The following is a 26,506-nucleotide window of genomic DNA, read 5'->3' as shown; positions in this document are numbered from 1 at the left end:
ACCCGAGTTGGGATCAATCCCATTTCAACTCCCATCTATTCAAAATACAACCATCATCACCAGAAGTTGGTTTGACATCCGAGTTGGGATCAATCCCATTTCAACTCCCATCTATTCAAAATACAACCATCATCACCAGAAGTTAGTTTGACATCCGAGTTGGGATCAATCCCATTTCAACTCCCATCTATTAAAAATACAACGGCACCATTCAATAACGTGAATGTGAATTTCAATTCATCTCCTGCATTGAAATGGAATTGACCCAACCCCTGGTATCCCCGCTGGCCCAACCGCCACACAGCCCAGTACCTGGTAACCCGTCCTTACTGTACAGCCAGAACACCATCAGCTAATGTCAATGTATCCTTTTACTGGGCACTTTCACCTCTTCATTCAAAGACTCCATCATGGACACTCTTACTGACGGGTGTGGCTGCTTTGTGTGATGTATTGTTGTCTCTACCTTCTTAGCCTTTGTTCTGTTGTCTGTGCCCAATAATGTTTGTGCTGCTACCATGTTGTGCTGCTGCCATGTTGTGCTGCTGCCATGTTGTGTTGCTACCATGTTGTGCTGCTGCCATGTTGTGCTGCTACCATGTTGTGCTGCTGCCATATTGTGCTGCTACCATGTTGTGTTGCTACCATGTTGTGTTGCTACCATGTTGTGCTGCTGCCATGTTGTGCTGCTACCATGTTGTGTTGCTACCATGTTGTGTTGCTGCCATGTTGTGCTGCTGCCATGTTGTGTTGCTACCATGTTGTGCTGCTGCCATGTTGTGTTGCTACCATGCTGTGTTGTCATGTGTTGCTGCCTTGCTATGTTGTTGTCTTAGGTCTCTCTTTATGTAGTGTTGTGTTGTGTCTCGTCGTGATGTGTGTTTTGTCCTATATTTTTTATTGAATGTATTTTTAATCCCAGGCCCCCGTCCTCGCAGGAGGCCTTTTGCCTTCTGGTAGGCCGTCGTTGTAAATAAGAATCTGTTCTTAACTGACTTTCCTCGTTAAATAAATGTTTAATGAAAAATAAATAGATGTCAATGCTGAGACCAGAGACTACGGGGCCTAGTGACTGACTGATTGACAGGTCATCATGTTGGTGTCAACAGTAACGCTAGGCTGGAGCTGGCCACGGGAGTGGAGACACTGACTGGACACACAGTTCCCTTATAAGGAATAGAAGTGGTTAAGTCCCTGGCTGTGCCCTTAGTCCTATGGGCCCTGGTCAAAAGTAGTGCACTACGTAGGGACTAGGATGCCATTTGGGACTCAAATCCCTAGCATCTCTCTGTATAGGGCCAATCAGAGGCAGTGGGCTTTGAGGAGAGGCTTCAACCAAACATGGTCATCGTTATCGTCCTCCCAGCATGGCTTATCAACCGCTGTTTCAAGGTTTTATAGCTGCAGTTATCCTGCTGATATTTTACATATTCTATGGCGTCGTGGTCATGGGCAGGCGGAGCTGGGCTGCTGCAAAGCCTTGTGGGTCCTGTGACCCGCAGCAGGGAGAGAAGAAGAGCTGTCAGTGAGTAATGATGACGTGGACCTGAGAGGCAGATTGATAAGTGAGGCTGTACTGTACTGTTTATCTTTATTTATTTATGTGGTTGTAAGAGATTGGCAATGAGAACCTGAATAAATCAAAAATTAATCGAGATTGAAACTGAAGCTGTAGACCGATATAACGAGGCATTGGAGGATGAATTTAAAATGTGCTGTTAAACCACAGAGTGATACAGAGAGAGAGAGAGAGAGAGAGAGAGAGAGGGGGGGAAGAGAGAGGGGAAGAGAGAGACTGGACAGACAGAGACAGACAGACAGACCGACCGTTGGAATGTTTCTGAGGTCTAAAGTAGCATTTCCTATTAATCACTGGAATTGTTGTGATTGTTGTTGTTTGAGTTGATGTTTTATGAATTCCCCATCATCATCAGAGGGATAGTTATAACATCATACTCTCTCCCCCTCTTCCTATATCTCTCCTTCTCCTCCTCTCTTCCTATATCTCTCCTTCTCCTCCTCTCTTCATCTCTCCCTCTCTTCCTATATCTCTCTTTCTCATCCTCTCTTCCTATATCTCTCCTCCTCTCTTCATATCTCCCCCTCTTCCTATATCTCTCCTTCTCCTTCTCATCTCTCCCTTTTCCTCTCTCTTTCTCTCCCTCTCCCTCAGCTTTGAGACCGACCCTCCAATCACAGACGACCTTCCTGTCACCGACGACTGCCTTCCCAAGATGGCTGCCGACTCCGCCTCTGACGACAGCAAGTTCCTGCGGCAGGACGACGACTTCAGGAACAGTGGTGTGGGGCAGGCTGATTGGTCGGCCAAGAAGATGGTGTGGATCCCGTCAGAGAAGGAGGGGTTTGAGGCCGCCAGCATCAAGGAGGAGAAGGGAGACGATGTAAGGATGTTACACCCCAAATGGCACCCTATTCCCTATATAGTACACTACTTTTCACCAGGGCCCTAGTAAATCTTCCTCCTCCTCTTCTTCCTTATCGTCTTCTTCCTCCTCCTCATCCTCCACCTCCTCATCTTCCTCCTCGTCCTCCACCTCCTCATCTTCCTCCTCATCCTCTTCCTCCTCTTGTTCCTCCTCTTCCTCCTTTTCCTCTTCCTCCTGCTCCTCTTCATCTTTTTCATCATCTTCCTCCTTCACCTCCTCTTTCTCCTCTTTATCTTTTTCCCCCTTCTCCTCTTCCTCCTTCCTCCCCTCTTCATCTTTTTCCTCCTCTTCCTCCTTCTCCTCCTTTCTCCTCTTCTTCCTCCTCCTCTTCCTCCACCTACTCATCTTCCTCCTCATCCTCTTCCTCCTCATTTCCCTCCTCTTCTTCCTTTTCCTCCTGCTCCTGATCTTCATCCTCCTCTTCCTCCTTCTCCTCCTCTTCATCTTTTTCCTCCTCTTCCTCCTTCTCCTCTTCTTCCTCCTCCTCTCCAGGTGCTGGTAGAGTTGGCTAACGGTAGGAAAGCGACAGTCAACAAGGATGATATCCAGAAGATGAACCCTCCTAAGTTCAGTAAGGTGGAGGACATGGCAGCTCTAACCTGTCTCAACGAGGCCTCTGTCCTCCACAACCTCAAAGAGAGGTACTTCTCCAGCCTCATCTACGTGAGTACACTCTTACAACAAATGGGTTCCTAAAGGGTTCTTCAGTCCCCATAGGAGAAGCCTTTTGGGACCCATGTAGAAACCTCTGTGGAAAGGGTCCTATATGGAACCCAAAAGGGTTCTCCCTGGAACCAAAAAGTTTTATTCAAAGGGTTCTCCTATGGGGACAGCCGAAGATCCATTTTAGGTTCTAGATAGCACCTATTTGTTCACCTTTTACTGCAGTGGACTAAATCAGCGTCGCACAGAGTGTTTCTGGGTAGTCTTAAACAAATCTACTTTGAAACAAAAGTATACACCTCACACACATGGTTATGGGTTTAAACAAAATAAGACCCCTGTACCATGTCAGATACAGAGTTGAAATGTATTCAATGTTGAGTTTGTATCCCAGTATTACACTTTATATACACCACAGAAGACTGAAATCTAACAAAACCGTTTGACGAAGAAACACAGAATTCTCAGCGGGTTTTTATGAATAGTGTTTTATAAAATGATAAAATCATTTATAATATGAATAACATTCCACCCACTGGAGGATTTGATCATTTGACTGCAGGAAACGCATACAAGTGTATAGACAATATCCGTATAGACACACACAATACACACACAAACATGATGTCAATGAGCAATTTGTGCTGAAGTTTTTATCATGTTTTTGTTTTAACTGTATGTTGTTCCTAACCTTTCCTCCTCCTCTTCATCATCTTCCTCTTCTTCCTCTTCCTCCTTTTTCTCCCCTGCTCTCTTCCTCCTCTTGCCCCTCTCCTCCCCTCTTTCTCCTCTCACCTCCTCCTCCTCTCTTCCTCCTCCATCCTCCCTCCTCCTCCTCTCCTCTTCCTCCATCCCCTTCCTTCACCTCCACTCCCCTCCTCTCCCCCTCCCCCTCCTCTCTTCTTCCCCTCTTCCCCCTCCCTTCTCCAGACGTATTCAGGTCTGTTCTGTGTGGTGGTGAACCCCTATAAGATGCTTCCTATCTACTCAGAGAAGATCATTCAGATTTATAAGGGGAAGAAACGCCACGAGGTTCCTCCTCATATCTACTCCATCACTGATAACGCTTACAGGAACATGATGCAAGGTAAAGGGGAGGGAGGGAGAGAGGGAGAGAGGGGGAGAGAGAGAGAGAGAGAGAGAGAGGGGTGTGTGTCATTTAATGAATGTTCTAGAAATGGGACAATGCGGTTTAATTGAGGACAGGCGATACAGCATTGAATGTCTAGAGATATCTGTCTGGTATAGCAGTGGATTTAACCTTAAACTTGCCTTCCAAATGCCTTCCTTGCCTTCCTGGTATTCCCTGTATAGTTCACTACTTTTCACCAGGGCCCTACTCCCTATATACAGTGCCTTGCGAAAGTATTCGGCCCCCTTGAACTTTGCGACCTTTTGCCACATTTCAGGCTTCAAACATAAAGATATAAAACTGTATTTTTTTGTGAAGAATCAACAACAAGTGGGACACAATCATGAAGTGGAACGACATTTATTGGATATTTCAAACTTTTTTAACAAATCAAAAACTGAAAAATTGGGCGTGCAAAATTATTCAGCCCCTTTACTTTCAGTGCAGCAAACTCTCTCCAGAAGTTCAGTGAGGATCTCTGAATGATCCAATGTTGACCTAAATGACTAATGATGATAAATACAATCCACCTGTGTGTAATCAAGTCTCCGTATAAATGCACCTGCACTGTGATAGTCTCAGAGGTCCGTTAAAAGCGCAGAGAGCATCATGAAGAACAAGGAACACACCAGGCAGGTCCGAGAGACTGTTGTGAAGAAGTTTAAAGCCGGATTTGGATACAAAAAGATTTCCCAAGCTTTAAACATCCCAAGGAGCACTGTGCAAGCGATAATATTGAAATGGAAGGAGTATCAGACCACTGCAAATCTACCAAGACCTGGCCGTCCCTCTAAACTTTCAGCTCATACAAGGAGAAGACTGATCGGAGATGCAGCCAAGAGGCCCATGATCACTCTGGATGAACTGCAGAGATCTACAGCTGAGGTGGGAGACTCTGTCCATAGGACATAGGATATATTGCACAAATCTGGCCTTTATGGAAGAGTGGCAAGAAGAAAGCCATTTCTTAAAGATATCCATAAAAAGTGTTGTTTAAAGTTTGCCACAAGCCACCTGGGAGACACACCAAACATGTGGAAGAAGGTGCTCTGGTCAGATGAAACCAAAATTGAGCTTTTTGGCAACAATGCAAAACGTTATGTTTGGCGTAAAAGCAACACAGCTGAACACACCATCCCCACTGTCAAACATGGTGGTGGCAGCATCATGGTTTGGGCCTGCTTTTCTTCAGCAGGGACAGGGAAGATGGTTAAAATTGATGGGAAGATGGATGGAGCCAAATACAGGACCATTCTGGAAGAAAACCTGATGGAGTCTGCAAAAGACCTGAGACTGGGACGGAGATTTGTCTTCCAACAAGACAATGATCCAAAACATAAAGCAAAATCTACAATGGAATGGTTCAAAAATAAACATATCCAGGTGTTAGAATGGCCAAGTCAAAGTCCAGACCTGAATCCAATCGAGAATCTGTGGAAAGAACTGAAAACTGCTGTTCACAAATGCTCTCCATCCAACCTCACTGAGCTCGAGCTGTTTTAATCCTTGCTCGCACACACGAAAAAGTAGGAGGAAGGAGGCCTACACAAGGAGGCCTTACACACCTGACTCAGTTACACCAGCTCTGTCAGGAGGAATGGGCCAAAATTCACCCAACTTATTGTGGGAGGCTTGTGGAAGTCTACCCAAAATGTTTGACCCAAGTTAAACAATTTAAAGGCAATGCTACCAAATACTAATTGAGTGTATGTAAACTTCTGACCCACTGGGAATGTGATGAAAGAAATAAAAGCTGAAAAAAATAATTCTCTCTACAATTATTCTGACATTTCACATTCTTAAAATAAAGTGGTGATCCTAACTGACCTCAGACAGGGAATGATTACTATGACTAAATGTCAGGAATTGTGAAAAACTGAGTTTAAATGTATTTAGCTAAGGTGTATGTAAACTTCCGACTTCATCTGTAGATCTGTACATATAGGTAGTGGTAAAGTGACTAGGAAACAGGATAGCGATTAAACAGACAGAACTCTTTTGGTTTCCATGTAGAACCCTTTCCACAGAGATAGAACCCTTTCCACAGAGATAGAACCCTTTCCACAGAGATAGAACCCTTTCCACAGAGTGTACTACATGGAACCCAAAAGTAGTGCATTATTTAGGGAATAGGATACAATTCCAGACAGAACCCAAATCCTACTGATCCAGTTTCCTGCCATCAGAAGGGGGGTGATCTCCAAAATATCCAGACATGGGAGTCTGTCTGTGTGTGTTAAGTTGTGTGTGTGTGATAAGGTGTGTGTATGTGTATGTATGTGTGTGTGTTTCAAAATACCCATACATGGAGCAGGTTACCAAGGTTACCTTCCTCCGGTAGCCCACTCCACCCCCCTGCTATTTTTAGCCAATATTGAGTGACAGCGAAGTTAATCTGGTGCAGAAATAGATTTAGGAAGATTTAGGAAGCTGTTCCTGGCCTATAGTCTTTCCTCTGTGTGTGAGTGAACAGAGCACCTTGAGTTCATGTTTGGTGTGTTCAGCTTGGCTTCAACTGTCCTGCCTTAACCCATCTCTCTCCCTCTGTTTCCCTTCTCTGCTTCTATCTCTCTCCCCCTCCCTCCCTCTCTCTCCCTTCCTCCTCTCCCCTCTCTCCCTCCCTCCATACCTCCCTTTCTCTCTGTCTTTCTCCACAGAGCGTGAGGACCAGTCAATTCTGTGCACGTGAGTCCAAACCTCAAACACAAACATGTTTTTTCCAACACATGACCTTGTTGCCCCTTGTACCAGGGATGCGTCCCAAATGTCACCTTATCCCGTGACCTTGGGTCTATCAGGTTCTACCTGAGCTAAGCAATGTTCTGAGATTTGGAGAATCAACATTTTCACATCTCAGAATTATTTTGTTCACTCTTAGAATAAAGGGTTCCAAAAGGGTTCCAGGTAGAACCCTTTTTGGTTCCAGGTAGAACCCTTTTTGGTTCCAGGTAGAACCCTTTTGAGTTTCATTTAGAACCCTCTGTGGAAAGGGTTTCACATGGAACCCAAAAGGGTTCTTCAAAGAGTTCTCCTATTGGGGACAGCAAAAGAACCCTTTTAGGTTCTAGATAGCACCTGTTTTCTAAGAGCGTAGTGAATTCTTCTGCAGATAGAACCCTATGGTTCTGAAATGTCAATCTGGGTTCAGCCATAAGTTTCTATCTGACACTTCTGAATTAGACAGAGGTGAGTCTGGACCCCTGTCCCTCTCCTCCCTAACACCCTATCCCTCTCTCTCTAACCCCCTGTCTCTCTCGCTCTAACCCCCTGTCCCTCTCTCTCTAACCCCCTGTCTCTCTCCTCTCTAACCCCCTGTCTATCTCCTCTCTAACCCCCTGTCTCTCTCCTCTCTAACCCCCTGTCTCTCTCCTCTCTAACCCCCTGTCCCTCTCTCTCTAACCCCCTGTCTCTCTCTCTCTAACCCCCGTCTCTCTCCTCTCTACCCGACCAGAGGTGAGTCTGGACCCCTGTCCCTCTCTCTCTAAGCCCTAAGCCCTGTCTCTCTCCTCTCTAACCCCCTGTCTCTCTCCTCTCTACCCGACCAGAGGTGAGTCTGGAGCCCTGTCCCTCTCTCTCTAACCCCCTGTCTCTCTCCTCTCTAACACCCTATCCCTCTCTCTCTAACCCCGTCTCTCTCCTCTCTACCCGACCAGAGGTGAGTCTGGAGCGGGGAAGACAGAGAACACGAAGAAGGTGATCCAGTATCTGGCGGTGGTGGCTTCCTCTCACAAGGGCAGCAAGAAGGACCCTGGAGCTGTGAGTGTTAGCTCTAGTGTACAATACAATATGATACACTACAATACACTGGAGCTGTGTTACCTCTAGTGTACAATACAATATGATACACTACAATACACTGGAGCTGTGTTACCTATAGTGTACAATACAATATGATACACTACAATACACTGGAGCTGTGTTACCTCTAGTGTACAATACAATATGATACACTACAATACACTGGAGCTGTGTTACCTCTAGTGTACAATACAATATGATACACTACAATACACTGGAGCTGTGAGTGTTCACTCTAGTGTACAATACAATATGATACACTACAATACACTGATACAATATGATACACTACAATACACTGATACAATATGATACACTACAATACACTGATACAATATGATACACTACAATACACTGATACAATATGATACACTACAATACACTGGAGCTGTGAGTGTTACCTCTAGGGTTGCAAAACCTTCCCAAATGTTCCAGAAATCCTGGATGGAAGTTTCCTGGAATCAGGATGGTTTAAGCAGGACATCTGGGAATCATCCAACTGGGATTTCTGGAAAACCTGGGAATTTTGGGAAGTTACAGGGAATTTTTACAACCCCTACCTCTACTGTACTCTGCTAAGCACATTCAATACGATGTGACCTGTTTAGACCCTCAGAGGATAGCTGCAGATATTGAGTTGATGGAAATGGAACAGAAATGTCTAAACTGTGTAACCCCTTTTTGTTGTTAAATTGAGAGAGAGTACTCGTACTTTTATCCATGTTGATAACAAAACATTTCTTTTAACAATGAAAGACATTTCTGTTGTGTGACAGGATGCACCGACGCTAGTCAAGGTATGACAACTCTTCCTGTGACGTGGGCGATGCAGACTACTGTAACCTTAACTGACTGTGTGGTAGAAACTACGGCTGCTCTGATTGGTGGACTGCTTCCTCTTCAGTTTGTGGTGTGCTGCTCTGATTGGTGGACTGCTTCCTCTTCAGTTTGTGGTGTGCTGCTCTGATTGGTGGACTGCTTCCTCTTCAGTTTGTGGTGTGCTGCTCTGATTGGTGGACTGTTTCCTCTTCAGTTTGTGGTGTGCTGCTCTGATTGGTGGACTGCTTCCTCTTCAGTTTGTGCTGCTTTGTGCTGCTGGTGGTTTAGGCTTTCTGTCTTCTGCTGAAGAGGCAAAATCTCTCACAACCAATACTGATAGACAATGAGCTGCTATGGACCCGCCACCCTAGTTCTATATTCAATACTGATAGCCAATGAGCTGCTATGGACCCGCCACCCTAGTTCTATATTCAATACTGATAGCCAATGAGCTGCTATGGACCCGCCCCCCTAGTTCTATATTCAATACTGATCGCCAATGAGCTGCTATGAACCCGCCACCCTAGTTCTACATTCAATACTGATAACCAATGAGCTGCTATGGACCCGCCCCCCTACTTCTATATTCAATACTGATAACCAATGAGCTGCTATGGACCCGCCCCCCCTAGTTCTACATTCAATACTGATAACCAATGAGCTGCTATGGACCCGCCCCCCTACTTCTATATTCAATACTGATAACCAATGAGCTGCTATGGACCCACCACCCCTAGTTCTACATTCAATACTGATAACCAATGAGCTGCTATGGACCCGCCCCCCTACTTCTATATTCAATACTGATAACCAATGAGCTGCTATGGACCCGCCCCCCTACTTCTATATTCAATACTGATAGACAATGAGCCGTACTCTAAGTCCTGCTATGGACCCACCCCCCCTAGTTCTATATTCAATACTGATAGCCAATGAGCTGCTATGGACCCGCCCCCCTAGTTCTATATTCAATACTGATAGCCAATGAGCTGCTATGGACCCACCCCCCTAGTTCTATATTAAATACTGATAGCCTAGTTCTATATTCAATACTGATAGCCAATGAGCTGCTATGGACCCGCCCCCCTAGTTCTATATTCATATTCTATATATTCTATATTACCCTTACCCGGGGCGGCAGGGTAGCTTAGTGGTTAGAGCGTTGGACTAGTAACCAGAAGGTTGCAAGTTCAACCCCCGCGCTGACAAGGTACAAATCTGTCGTTCTGCCCCTGAACAGGCAGTTAACCCACTGTTCCCAGGCCGTCATTGAAAATAAGAATTTGTTCTTAACTGACTAGCCTAGTTAAATAAAGGTAAAATAAAAATAAAATAAACTGCCAACTGCCACAGAAGAAGACAGTTTAGGGTTCACATATCAGACACAACCTATTCCCCAAGGATATTACAGAAGAACTGAGTCAGGTTTGTAGATATTACAGAAGAACTGAGTCAGGTTTGTAGATATTACAGAAGAACTGAGTCAGGTTTGTAGATATTACAGAAGAACTGAGTCAGGTTTGTAGATATTACAGAAGAACTGAGTCAGGTTTGTAGATATTACAGAAGAACTGAGTCAGAAGAATTACAGAAGAAGAAGAGGAATATAACAATACTTTATTGTGTATCATAAATAATACGTTATGATACATTATACCAGGTTATGATACGTTATGCCAGGTTATAATACGTTATACCAGGTTATGATACGTTATACCAGGTTATGATACGTTATGCCAGGTTATGATACGTTATACCAGGTTATGATACGTTATGCCAGGTTATGATACGTTATACCAGGTTATGATACGTTATACCAGGTTATGATACGTTATACCAGGTTATGATACGTTATACCAGGTTATGATACGTTATGCCAGGTTATAATACGTTATACCAGGTTATGATACGTTATACCAGGTTATAATACGTTATGCCAGGTTATGATACGTTATACCAGGTTATGATACGTTATACCAGGTTATGATACGTTATACCAGGTTATGATACGTTATACCAGGTTATGATACGTTATACCAGGTTATGATACGTTATACCAGGTTATGATACGTTATACCAGGTTATGATACGTTATACCAGGTTATGATACGTTATACCAGGTTATGATACGTTATACCAGGTTATGATACGTTATGCCAGGTTATGATACGTTATACCAGGTTATGATACGTTATGCCAGGTTATGATACGTTATACCAGGTTATGATACGTTATACCAGGTTATGATACGTTATACCAGGTTATGATACGTTATACCAGGTTATGATACGTTATACCAGGTTATGATACGTTATACCAGGTTATGATACGTTATGCCAGGTTATGATACGTTATACCAGGTTATGATACGTTATGCCAGGTTATGATACGTTATACCAGGTTATGATACGTTATGCCAGGTTATGATACGTTATGCCAGGTTATAATACGTTATGCCAGGTTATAATACGTTATGCCAGGTTATAATACGTTATGCCAGGTTATGATACGTTATGCCAGGTTATGATACGTTATACCAGGTTATAATACGTTATGCCAGGTTATGATACGTTATGCCAGGTTATGATACGTTATACCAGGTTATGATACGTTATGCCAGGTTATGATACGTTATACCAGGTTATAATACGTTATACCAGGTTATGATACGTTATGCCAGGTTATGATACGTTATGCCAGGTTATGATACGTTATACCAGGTTATAATACGTTATGCCAGGTTATGATACGTTATACCAGGTTATGATACGTTATACCAGGTTATGATACGTTATGCCAGGTTATGATACGTTATACCAGGTTATGATACGTTATGCCAGGTTATGATACGTTATACCAGGTTATGATACGTTATGCCAGGTTATGATACGTTATACCAGGTTATGATACGTTATGCCAGGTTATAATACGTTATACCAGGTTATGATACGTTATACCAGGTTATGATACGTTATGCCAGGTTATGATACGTTATGCCAGGTTATGATACGTTATACCAGGTTATAATACGTTATACCAGGTTATGATACGTTATACCAGGTTATGATACGTTATGCCAGGTTATGATACGTTATACCAGGTTATAATACGTTATACCAGGTTATGATACGTTATGCCAGGTTATGATACGTTATACCAGGTTATGATACGTTATACCAGGTTATGATACGTTATGCCAGGTTATGATACGTTATACCAGGTTATAATACGTTATACCAGGTTATGATACGTTATGCCAGGTTATGATACGTTATACCAGGTTATGATACGTTATACCAGGTTATGATACGTTATGCCAGGTTATGATACGTTATACCAGGTTATGATACGTTATGCCAGGTTATGATACGTTATACCAGGTTATGATACGTTATACCAGGTTATGATACGTTATACCAGGTTATGATACGTTATGCCAGGTTATGATACGTTATACCAGGTTATAATACGTTATACCAGGTTATGATACGTTATACCAGGTTATGATACGTTATGCCAGGTTATGATACGTTATACCAGGTTATAATACGTTATACCAGGTTATGATACGTTATACCAGGTTATAATACGTTATACCAGGTTATGATACGTTATACCAGGTTATGATACGTTATGCCAGGTTATGATACGTTATACCAGGTTATGATACGTTATACCAGGTTATAATATGTTATGCCAGGTTATGATACGTTATACCAGGTTATGATACGTTATGCCAGGTTATGATACGTTATACCAGGTTATGATACGTTATACCAGGTTATGATACGTTATGCCAGGTTATGATACGTTATACCAGGTTATGATACGTTATACCAGGTTATGATACGTTATGCCAGGTTATGATACGTTATACCAGGTTATAATACGTTATGCCAGGTTATGATACGTTATGCCAGGTTATAATACGTTATGCCAGGTTATGATACGTTATGCCAGGTTATGATACGTTATGCCAGGTTATGATACGTTATACCAGGTTATAATACGTTATGCCAGGTTATGATACGTTATGCCAGGTTATGATACGTTATGCCAGGTTATAATACGTTATGCCAGGTTATAATACGTTATACCAGGTTATGATACGTTATGCCAGGTTATGATACGTTATGCCAGGTTATAATACGTTATACCAGGTTATGATACGTTATGCCAGGTTATGATACGTTATGCCAGGTTATAATACGTTATGCCAGGTTATAATACGTTATGCCAGGTTATGATACGTTATACCAGGTTATGATACGTTATACCAGGTTATGATACGTTATGCCAGGTTATGATACGTTATACCAGGTTATGATACGTTATACCAGGTTATGATACGTTATGCCAGGTTATGATACGTTATACCAGGTTATGATACGTTATACCAGGTTATGATACGTTATACCAGGTTATGATACGTTATACCAGGTTATGATACGTTATACCAGGTTATGATACGTTATACCAGGTTATGATACGTTATACCAGGTTATGATACGTTATACCAGGTTATGATACGTTATACCAGGTTATGATACGTTATACCAGGTTATGATACGTTATACCAGGTTATGATACGTTATACCAGGTTATGATACGTTATACCAGGTTATGATACGTTATACCAGGTTATGATACGTTATACCAGGTTATGATACGTTATACCAGGTTATGATACGTTATACCAGGTTATGATACGTTATACCAGGTTATGATACGTTATACCAGGTTATGATACGTTATACCAGGTTATGATACGTTATACCAGGTTATGATACGTTATACCAGGTTATGATACGTTATACCAGGTTATGATACGTTATGCCAGGTTATGATACGTTATACCAGGTTATGATACGTTATACCAGGTTATGATACGTTATACCAGGTTATGATACGTTATACCAGGTTATGATACGTTATGCCAGGTTATGATACGTTATACCAGGTTATGATACGTTATGCCAGGTTATGATACGTTATACCAGGTTATGATACGTTATGCCAGGTTATGATACGTTATACCAGGTTATGATACGTTATGCCAGGTTATGATACGTTATACCAGGTTATGATACGTTATGCCAGGTTATGATACGTTATACCAGGTTATGATACGTTATACCAGGTTATGATACGTTATACCAGGTTATGATACGTTATACCAGGTTATGATACGTTATACCAGGTTATGATACGTTATGCCAGGTTATGATACGTTATACCAGGTTATGATACGTTATGCCAGGTTATGATACGTTATACCAGGTTATGATACGTTATGCCAGGTTATGATACGTTATGCCAGGTTATAATACGTTATGCCAGGTTATAATACGTTATGCCAGGTTATAATACGTTATGCCAGGTTATGATACGTTATGCCAGGTTATGATACGTTATACCAGGTTATAATACGTTATGCCAGGTTATGATACGTTATGCCAGGTTATGATACGTTATACCAGGTTATGATACGTTATGCCAGGTTATGATACGTTATACCAGGTTATAATACGTTATACCAGGTTATGATACGTTATGCCAGGTTATGATACGTTATGCCAGGTTATGATACGTTATACCAGGTTATAATACGTTATGCCAGGTTATGATACGTTATACCAGGTTATGATACGTTATACCAGGTTATGATACGTTATACCAGGTTATAATACGTTATGCCAGGTTATGATACGTTATGCCAGGTTATGATACGTTATACCAGGTTATGATACGTTATGCCAGGTTATGATACGTTATACCAGGTTATGATACGTTATACCAGGTTAGGTTATATACGTTATACCAGGTTATGATACGTTATGCCAGGTTATGATACGTTATACCAGGTTATGATACGTTATGCCAGGTTATGATACGTTATACCAGGTTATGATACGTTATGCCAGGTTATGATACGTTATACCAGGTTATGATACGTTATGCCAGGTTATGATACGTTATACCAGGTTATGATACGTTATGCCAGGTTATGATACGTTATACCAGGTTATGATACGTTATGCCAGGTTATGATACGTTATACCAGGTTATGATACGTTATGCCAGGTTATAATACGTTATACCAGGTTATGATACGTTATACCAGGTTATGATACGTTATGCCAGGTTATGATACGTTATGCCAGGTTATGATACGTTATACCAGGTTATAATACGTTATACCAGGTTATGATACGTTATACCAGGTTATGATACGTTATGCCAGGTTATGATACGTTATACCAGGTTATAATACGTTATACCAGGTTATGATACGTTATGCCAGGTTATGATACGTTATACCAGGTTATGATACGTTATACCAGGTTATGATACGTTATGCCAGGTTATGATACGTTATACCAGGTTATAATACGTTATACCAGGTTATGATACGTTATGCCAGGTTATGATACGTTATACCAGGTTATGATACGTTATACCAGGTTATGATACGTTATGCCAGGTTATGATACGTTATACCAGGTTATGATACGTTATGCCAGGTTATGATACGTTATACCAGGTTATGATACGTTATACCAGGTTATGATACGTTATACCAGGTTATGATACGTTATGCCAGGTTATGATACGTTATACCAGGTTATAATACGTTATACCAGGTTATGATACGTTATACCAGGTTATGATACGTTATGCCAGGTTATGATACGTTATACCAGGTTATAATACGTTATACCAGGTTATGATACGTTATACCAGGTTATAATACGTTATACCAGGTTATGATACGTTATACCAGGTTATGATACGTTATGCCAGGTTATGATACGTTATACCAGGTTATGATACGTTATACCAGGTTATAATACGTTATGCCAGGTTATGATACGTTATACCAGGTTATGATACGTTATGCCAGGTTATGATACGTTATACCAGGTTATGATACGTTATACCAGGTTATGATACGTTATGCCAGGTTATGATACGTTATACCAGGTTATGATACGTTATACCAGGTTATGATACGTTATGCCAGGTTATGATACGTTATACCAGGTTATAATACGTTATGCCAGGTTATGATACGTTATGCCAGGTTATAATACGTTATGCCAGGTTATGATACGTTATGCCAGGTTATGATACGTTATGCCAGGTTATGATACGTTATACCAGGTTATAATACGTTATGCCAGGTTATGATACGTTATGCCAGGTTATGATACGTTATGCCAGGTTATAATACGTTATGCCAGGTTATAATACGTTATACCAGGTTATGATACGTTATGCCAGGTTATGATACGTTATGCCAGGTTATAATACGTTATACCAGGTTATGATACTTTATGCCAGGTTATGATACGTTATGCCAGGTTATAATACGTTATGCCAGGTTATAATACGTTATGCCAGGTTATGATACGTTATGCCAGGTTATAATACGTTATACCAGGTTATGATACGTTATGCCAGGTTATGATACGTTATGCCAGGTTATAATATATTATGCAGGTTATGCCTGGTTATAATACGTTATGCCAGGTTATAATATATTATGCAGGTTATGCCTGGTTATAATACGTTATGCCAGGTTATAATATATTATGCAGGTTATGCCTGGTTATAATACGTTATGCCAGGTTATAATACGTTATGCCAGGTTATGATACGTTATGCCAGGTTATAATACGTTATACCAGGTTATGATACGTTATGCCAGGTTATGATACGTTTTGCCAGGGTATAATACTTTATGCCAGGTTATGATACGTTATGCCAGGTTATAATGCATTATAATACGTTATGCCAGGTTATAATGCATTATAATACGTTATGCCAGGTTATAATGCATTATAATACGTTATGCCAGGTTATAATGCATTATAATACGCTATTCCAGGTTATAATGCATTATAATACGTTATGCCAGGTTATAATGCATTATAATACGTTATGCCAGGTTATAATGTATCATAATACGTTATGCCTGGTTATAATACACTATAATAGGTTATAATGATCACATCATCCTCTGCCTCCTCTGTAGGAGAAGCCAGAGAAGCCTGGGTCTCTGGCCTATGTAAGTATGAGAGTAGCACCCTATTCCCTATTTAGTGCACTACTTTTGACCACCGACTATAGAGGTCTGGTAAAAGAAGTGCACTGCATATGTAATAGGGTGCCATTTGGGAGTTCATAGCTGCATGCTAGCTAGCGTGTCACACCTAGATTAACCGATATGATCAATCTCTCCTGTCCTATAGCATGTGAACACTATTAACTGTTGATGGACCTGTCTGTGTGTTAGAAAGTAGTGGCCTGTATGACATTTAAAAATAGTGTGTCAAACATCAAAGTCACCCCATAATAATCTCTCTGAGTGGTTGCTATGCTACATCTCACTGACTGTGTTTTGCTCTGTGTCTGTTGCACTGCTTGTTAGTGTGTCTCTGTTGTCCATTTCTTTGTTGTTGTACAGTGGCACATAACTTGTGTTGTTCTGTCGTGTGACATCATTCTCTGGTAATATTCATGAAGTGACATCACAATATAATTGTGACATCACAGATATGTTGGACATATGTGATTGGTTTTCCTGCGTCCCCCCGTTTTGCCCTACAGGGGGAGCTAGAGAAGCAGCTGCTGCAGGCTAACCCCATACTGGAAGCCTTCGGGAACGCCAAGACCATCAAGAACGACAACTCCTCACGATTCGTAATTAACTCACAGTTTACACACGCTCAGACACTATTACACACTCTTTTCAAACAAAACTATATATATATATTTTTAAATGTCAAATTAAATTAATTCATTCATTCCATCGCGCTCTCTTACTACTAACTTAATTAAAGCTTTTAACTAGGACCCAGAGTCTTTCCCGGTTTGATTAAGTAGTCAGGAAAATCTCCTGGCACCAGTCCCTTGTAATTATAATACAGACTGTTAGTCCTTGTTATTATAATACAGACTGTTAGTCCTTGTTATTATAATACAGACTGTTAGTCCTTGTTATTATAATACAGACTGTTAGTCCATGTTATTATAATACAGACTGTTAGTCCTCGTCATGACATTTATCAAGAGCTCAGTGCTCATATATACAGTATCCTACATCTCTCTCCTCATATACAGTATCCTACATCTCTCTGCTCATATATACTGTATCCTACATCTCTCTCCTCATATACAGTATCCTACATCTCTATTCATATATACAGTATCCTACATCTCTCTCCTCACATATACAGTATCCTACATCTCTCTTCATATATACAGTATCCTACATCTCTCTCCTCATATACAGTATCCTACATCTCTCTCCTCACATATACAGTATCCTACATCTCTCCTCACATATACAGTATCCTACATCTCTCTCCTCATATACAGTATCCTACATCTCTCTCCTCATATACAGTATCCTACATCTCTCTCCTCATATACAGTATCCTACATCTCTCTCCTCATATACAGTATCCTACATCTCTCTCCTCATATATACAGTATCTCTCTCCTCATATACAGTATCCTACATCTCTCTCCCCATATACAGTATCCTACATCTCTCCCCATATACAGTATCCTACATCTCTCCTCATATATACAGTATCCTACATCTCTCTCCTCATATACAGTATCCCACATCTCTCTCCCCATATACAGTATCCTACATCTCTCCTTATATATACAGTATCCTACATCTCTCCTCATATATACAGTATCCTACATCTCTCCTCATATATACAGTATCCTACATCTCTCCTCATATACAGTATCCTACATCTCTCTCCTCATATACAGTATCCTACATCACTCTCCTCACATATACAGTATCCTACATCTCTCTCCTCATATACAGTATCCTACATCTCTCTCCTCATATACAGTATCCCACATCTCTCTCCTCACATATACAGTATCCTACATCTCTCTCCTCACAGGGCAAGTTTATTAAGCTCAACTTTGACGTGACCGGATTCCTGGTTGGAGCCAACATCGATACCTGTATCCTAATGAAATATACAGACTCTAAATATACAGACTTTGGGCTCCTCATAGAGATGTATTATAGGTGTTTAATTCATTCTTTTAGAGATTCGGGAGATATTAAACACACAAAAGGGACAGTTTCCCGGACACAGGTTAAACCCTAGTTAAACCCTAAAAAAACATGTTCAATTAAGACTTCATATTTATATCTCATGTGTGTCGGGGGAAACTGTCCCGACGTGAAATGCAGTGACCTGTTCCTGCGCCACAGAGGGTGTTGTCTTTGACCCTCCCCTGTCCACCAGACCTGCTGGAGAAGTCTCGCTGTATTCGCCAAGCCAAGATAGAGAGAGCCTTCCATATCTTTTACTACATGGTGGCCGGAGCGAAGGACCAACTAAAGGGTGAGGAGAGAGATAGATAGATAGAATGAGAGAGATAGATAGATAGATATAATGAGAGATAGATAGATAGATAGATAGAATGAGAGATAGATAGATAGAATGAGATAGATATATAGAATGAGATAGATAGATAGAATGAGATATATAGATAGAATGAGATAGATAGGCCTCAGGCCTTATTTAATTATATAGTGTGTAACCATACAGCTCCTCCTCTCCTGTCTGTTCCTGTATAGAGGAGCTGTTACTGGAGGATTTCGGGGCCTACCGGTTCCTGGTGGCAGGTCACGTGGAGGTGCCTGGTCAGGAAGATGATCAGATGTTCATAGAAACACTGGAGGCCATGGAGATCATGGGTTTCTCTGAGGACGAGAGGACAGGTACTAGAGGGAGGGGAGATCATGGGTTTCTCTGAGGACCAGAGGACAGGTACTGGAGGGAGGGGAGATCATGGGTTTCTCTGAGGACCAGAGGACAGGTACTGGAGGGAGGGGAGATCATGGGTTTCTCTGAGGACCAGAGGACAGGTACTGGAGGGAGGGGAGATCATGGGTTTCTCTGAGGACCAGAGGACAGGTACTGGAGGGAGGGGAGATCATGGGTTTCTCTGAGGATGAGAGGACAGGTACTGGAGGGAGGGGAGATCATGGGTTTCTCTGAGGATGAGAGGACAGGTACTGGAGGGAGGGGAGATCATGGGTTTCTCTGAGGACCAGAGGACAGGTACTGGAGGGAGGGGAGATCATGGGTTTCTCTGAGGACGAGAGGACAGGTACTGGAGGGAGGGGAGATCATGGGTTTCTCTGAGGACGAGCGGACAGGTACTGGAGGGAGGGGAGATCATGGGTTTCTCTGAGGACCAGAGGACAGGTACTGGAGGGAGGGGAGATCATGCGTTTCTCTGAGGACCAGAGGACAGGTACTGGAGGGAGTAGAGATCATGGGTTTCTCTGAGGACCAGAGGACAGGTACTGGAGGGAGGGGAGATCATGGGTTTCTCTGAGGACCAGAGGACAGGTACTGGAGGAAAGGGGAGGGCTGTCTCTGAGGACGAGAGGACAGGTACTGGAGGAAAGGGGAGGGCTGTCTCTGAGGACGAGAGGACAGATACTGGAGGGAAGATGAGGGCAGTCTGGCTTTTAGTCTATCATTCTCTTTCACTACCTCACTTTGTCTTTCTCTGAACATCTGTCGTTCTCTCGCTCTCACTCTATCTCTCTATCTCTCTTGAGGACGAGGGGATGGGTAGGGCTGTCTCTCTTTCTGTTGTCTCTCTCAGTGATGTCTGTCTCTCTCTCCCCTCCCACTCTCCTCTCACCCCTTCTCCTCTCCTCTCCTCTCCTCTCTCTAGGCATGATGAAGGTGGTCTCCACTGTGCTCCAGCTGGGGAACATTAAGTTCAACAAGGAGAGGAACAATGAGCAGGCCACCATGCCCGACAACACAGGTGATACATGACATCACACAGGTAGTAACCACACAGGTGAGACATGACATCACACAGGTAGGAGCAACACAGGTTAGACATTACATCATAAAGGTAGGAGCAACACAGGTTAGACATTACAACATAAAGGTAGGGGCAACACAGGTTAGACATTACAACATAAAGGTAGGAGCAACACAGGTTAGACATTACAACATAAAGGTAGGAGCAACACAGGTTAGACATTACAACATAAAGGTAGGAGCAACACAGGTTAGACATTACAACATAAAGGTAGGAGCAACACAGGTTAGACATTACAACATAAAGGTAGGAGCAACACAGGTTAGACATTACAACATAAAGGTAGGGGCAACACAGGTTAGACATTACAACATAAAGGTAGGAGCAACACAGGTTAGACATTACAACATAAAGGTAGGAGAAACACAGGTTAGACATTACAACATAAAGGTAGGAGCTACACAGGTTAGACATGACATCACACAGGTAGGGGCAACACAGGTTAGACATTACAACATAAAGGTAGGAGCAACACAGGTTAGACATTACAACATAAAGGTAGGAGCAACACAGGTGAGACATTACAACATAAAGGTAGGAGCAACACAGGTTAGACATTACAACATAAAGGTAGGAGCAACACAGGTTAGACATTACAACATAAAGGTAGGAGCAACACAGGTTAGACATTACAACATAAAGGTAGGAGCAACACAGGTTAGACATTACAACATAAAGGTAGGGGCAACACAGGTTAGACATTACAACATAAAGGTAGGAGCAACACAGGTTAGACATGACATCACACAGGTAGGAGCAACACAGGTTAGACATTACAACATAAAGGTAGGGGCAACACAGGTTAGACATTACAACATAAAGGTAGGAGCAACACAGGTTAGACATTACATCATAAAGGTAGGAGCAACACAGGTTAGACATTACAACATAAAGGTAGGAGCAACACAGGTGAGACATGACATCACACAGGTAGGAGCAACACAGGTTAGACATTACAACATAAAGGTAGGGGCAACACAGGTTAGACATTACAACATAAAGGTAGGAGCAACACAGGTTAGACATTACAACATAAAGGTAGGAGCAACACAGGTTAGACATTACATCATAAAGGTAGGAGCAACACAGGTTAGACATTACAACATAAAGGTAGGAGCAACACAGGTGAGACATTACAACATAAAGGTAGGAGCAACACAGGTTAGACATTACAACATAAAGGTAGGAGCAACACAGGTGAGACATTACATCATAAAGGTAGGAGCAACACAGGTGAGACATTACAACATAAAGGTAGGGGCAACACAGGTGAGACATTACAACATAAAGGTAGGAGCAACACAGGTTAGACATGACATCACACAGGTAGGAGCAACACAGGTTAGACATTACAACATAAAGGTAGGAGCAACACAGGTGAGACATTACAACATAAAGGTAGGAGCAACACAGGTTAGACATTACAACATAAAGGTAGGAGCAACACAGGTGAGACATTACAACATAAAGGTAGGAGCAACACAGGTTAGACATTACAACATAAAGGTAGGAGCAACACAGGTTAGACATTACAACATAAAGGTAGGAGCAACACAGGTTAGACATTACAACATAAAGGTAGGAGCAACACAGGTTAGACATGACAACATAAAGGTAGGAGCAACACAGGTTAGACATTACAACATAAAGGTAGGAGCAACACAGGTGAGACATTACAACATAAAGGTAGGAGCAACACAGGTTAGACATTACAACATAAAGGTAGGGGCAACACAGGTTAGACATTACAACATAAAGGTAGGAGCTACACAGGTTAGACATTACAACATAAAGGTAGGGGCAACACAGGTTAGACATTACAACATAAAGGTAGGAGCAACACAGGTTAGACATTACAACATAAAGGTAGGAGCAACACAGGTTAGACATTACAACATAAAGGTAGGAGCAACACAGGTTAGACATTACAACATAAAGGTAGGGGCAACACAGGTTAGACATTACAACATAAAGGTAGGAGCAACACAGGTTAGACATTACAACATAAAGGTAGGAGCAACACAGGTTAGACATTACAACATAAAGGTAGGAGCAACACAGGTTAGACATTACAACATAAAGGTAGGGGCAACACAGGTTAGACATTACAACATAAAGGTAGGAGCAACACAGGTTAGACATTACAACATAAAGGTAGGGGCAACACAGGTTAGACATTACAACATAAAGGTAGGAGCAACACAGGTTAGACATTACAACATAAAGGTAGGAGCAACACAGGTTAGACATTACAACATAAAGGTAGGGGCAACACAGGTTAGACATTACAACATAAAGGTAGGAGCAACACAGGTTAGACATTACAACATAAAGGTAGGAGCAACACAGGTTAGACATTACAACATAAAGGTAGGAGCAACACAGGTTAGACATTACAACATAAAGGTAGGGGCAACACAGGTTAGACATTACAACATAAAGGTAGGAGCAACACAGGTTAGACATTACAACATAAAGGTAGGGGCAACACAGGTTAGACATTACAACATAAAGGTAGGGGCAACACAGGTTAGACATCACACAGGTAGGGGCAACACAGGTTAGACATGACATCACACAGGTAGGAGCAACACAGGTGAGACATTACAACATAAAGGTAGGAGCAACACAGGTTAGACATTACAACATAAAGGTAGGAGCAACACAGGTTAGACATTACAACATAAAGGTAGGAGCAACACAGGTGAGACATTACAACATAAAGGTAGGAGCAACACAGGTGAGACATTACAACATAAAGGTAGGAGCAACACAGGTTAGACATTACAACATAAAGGTAGGAGCAACACAGGTTAGACATTACAACATAAAGGTAGGAGCAACACAGGTGAGACATGACATCACACAGGTAGGAGCAACACAGGTTAGACATTACAACATAAAGGTAGGAGCAACACAGGTTAGACATGACATCACACAGGTAGGAGCAACACAGGTTAGACATTACAACATAAAGGTAGGAGCAACACAGGTTAGACATGACATCACACAGGTAGGAGCAACACAGGTTAGACATTACAACATAAAGGTAGGAGCAACACAGGTGAGACATTACATCACACAGGTAGGAGCAACACAGGTTAGACATTACAACATAAAGGTAGGAGCAACACAGGTGAGACATGACATCACACAGGTAGGAGCAACACAGGTTAGACATTACAACATAAAGGTAGGAGCAACACAGGTTAGACATGACATCACACAGGTAGGAGCAACACAGGTTAGACATTACAACATAAAGGTAGGAGAAACACAGGTTAGACATTACATCACACAGGTAGGAGAAACACAGGTTAGACATTACAACATAAAGGTAGGAGAAACACAGGTTAGACATGACATCACACAGATAGGAGCAACACAGGTTAGACATGACATCACACAGGTAGGAGCAACACAGGTTAGACATTACAACATAAAGGTAGGAGCAACACAGGTTAGACATGACATCACACAGATAGGAGCAACACAGGTTAGACATTACAACATAAAGGTAGGAGAAACACAGGTTAGACATTACAACATAAAGGTAGGAGCAACACAGGTTAGACATGACATCACACAGATAGGAGCAACACAGGTTAGACATTACAACATAAAGGTAGGAGCAACACAGGTTAGACATTACAACATAAAGGTAGGAGCAACACAGGTTAGACATTACAACATAAAGGTAGGAGCAACACAGGTTAGACATTACAACATAAAGGTAGGAGAAACACAGGTTAGACATTACAACATAAAGGTAGGAGCAACACAGGTTAGACATTACAACATAAAGGTAGGGGCAACACAGGTTAGACATTACAACACACAGGTAGGAGCAACACAGGTTAGACATTACAACATAAAGGTAGGAGCAACACAGGTTAGACATTACAACATAAAGGTAGGGGCAACACAGGTTAGACATTACAACACACAGGTAGGAGCAACACAGGTTAGACATTACAACATAAAGGTAGGGGCAACACAGGTTAGACATTACATCACACAGGTAGGAGCAACACAGGTTAGACATTACATCACACAGGTAGGAGCAACACAGGTGAGACATTACAACATAAAGGTAGGGGCAACACAGGTTAGACATTACAACATAAAGGTAGGAGCAACACAGGTTAGACATTACAACATAAAGGTAGGAGAAACACAGGTTAGACATTACAACATAAAGGTAGGAGCAACACAGGTTAGACATTACAACATAAAGGTAGGGGCAACACAGGTTAGACATTACAACATAAAGGTAGGAGCAACACAGGTTAGACATTACAACATAAAGGTAGGAGAAACACAGGTTAGACATTACAACATAAAGGTAGGAGCAACACAGGTTAGACATTACATCATAAAGGTAGGAGCAACACAGGTGAGACATTACAACATAAAGGTAGGAGAAACACAGGTTAGACATTACATCACACAGGTAGGAGAAACACAGGTTAGACATTACAACATAAAGGTAGGAGAAACACAGGTTAGACATGACATCACACAGATAGGAGCAACACAGGTTAGACATGACATCACACAGGTAGGAGCAACACAGGTTAGACATTACAACATAAAGGTAGGAGCAACACAGGTTAGACATGACATCACACAGATAGGAGCAACACAGGTTAGACATTACAACATAAAGGTAGGAGAAACACAGGTTAGACATTACAACATAAAGGTAGGAGCAACACAGGTTAGACATTACAACACACAGGTAGTAACAACATAGGTGTGACATGACATCACACAGGTAGTAACAACATAGGTGTGACATGACATCACACAGGTAGTAGAAACACAGGTGGAATATGACATCACACAGGTAGGAGCAACACAGGTGTGACATGACATCACACAGGTAGGAGAAACACAGGTGGAATATGACATCACACAGGTAGGAGCAACACAGGTGTGACATGACATCACACAGGTAGGAGAAACACAGGTGGAATATGACATCACACAGGTAGGAGCAACACAGGTGTGACATGACATCACAAAGGTAGGAGCAACACAGGTGGAATATGACATCACACAGGTAGGAGAAACACAGGTGAGACATGACATCACAAAGGTAGGAGCAACACAGGTGTGACATGACATCACACAGGTAGGAGAAACACAGGTGGAATATGACATCACACAGGTAGGAGCAACACAGGTGTGACATGACATCACAAAGGTAGGAGCAACACAGGTGGAATATGACATCACACAGGTAGGAGAAACACAGGTGAGACATGACATCACACAGGTAGGAGAAACACAGGTGTGACATGACATCACACAGGTATGAGAAACACAGGTGGAATATGACATCACACAGGTAGGAGCAACACAGGTGTGACATGACATCACAAAGGTAGGAGCAACACAGGTGGAATATGACATCACACAGGTAGGAGAAACACAGGTGTGACATGACATCACAAAGGTAGGAGCAACACAGGTGAGACATGACATCACACAGGTAGGAGAAACACAGGTGGAATATGACATCACACAGGTAGGAGAAACACAGGTGGAATATGACATCACACAGGTAGGAGAAACACAGATGGAATATGACATCACACAGGTAGGAGAAACACAGATGGAATATGACATCACACAGGTAGGAGCAACAGAGGTGTGACATGACATCACACAGGTAGGAGAAACACAGGTGTGACATGACATCACACAGGTAGGAGAAACACAGGTGGAATATGACATCACACAG

General features: G+C 42.0%; 1 protein-coding gene across 1 annotated transcript in view; it reads left to right on the top strand.

Annotated features, from left to right (window-relative positions):
- Positions 1 to 2,234: 2,234 nt before the first annotated feature.
- LOC139365236 (myosin-11-like) overlaps positions 2,235 to 26,506 on the top strand; it is a 65,672-nt gene continuing 41,400 nt past the window's right edge. Inside the window, exons 1-11 of the mRNA XM_071102736.1 lie at positions 2,235 to 2,402; positions 2,940 to 3,110; positions 4,041 to 4,197; positions 6,900 to 6,927; positions 7,896 to 7,998; positions 16,898 to 16,930; positions 17,473 to 17,565; positions 18,795 to 18,858; positions 19,149 to 19,247; positions 19,484 to 19,627; positions 20,599 to 20,694. Coding sequence (XP_070958837.1) covers positions 2,235 to 2,402; positions 2,940 to 3,110; positions 4,041 to 4,197; positions 6,900 to 6,927; positions 7,896 to 7,998; positions 16,898 to 16,930; positions 17,473 to 17,565; positions 18,795 to 18,858; positions 19,149 to 19,247; positions 19,484 to 19,627; positions 20,599 to 20,694 — 1,156 coding nt within the window. The remainder of the gene's footprint in view (positions 2,403 to 2,939; positions 3,111 to 4,040; positions 4,198 to 6,899; positions 6,928 to 7,895; positions 7,999 to 16,897; positions 16,931 to 17,472; positions 17,566 to 18,794; positions 18,859 to 19,148; positions 19,248 to 19,483; positions 19,628 to 20,598; positions 20,695 to 26,506) is intronic.

This window comes from Oncorhynchus clarkii, chromosome 13 (genome assembly GCF_045791955.1).
Source record: "Oncorhynchus clarkii lewisi isolate Uvic-CL-2024 chromosome 13, UVic_Ocla_1.0, whole genome shotgun sequence".
Classification (NCBI taxonomy): Eukaryota; Metazoa; Chordata; class Actinopteri; order Salmoniformes; family Salmonidae; genus Oncorhynchus; species Oncorhynchus clarkii.
This window is presented reverse-complemented; position numbering and strand designations above follow the sequence as displayed.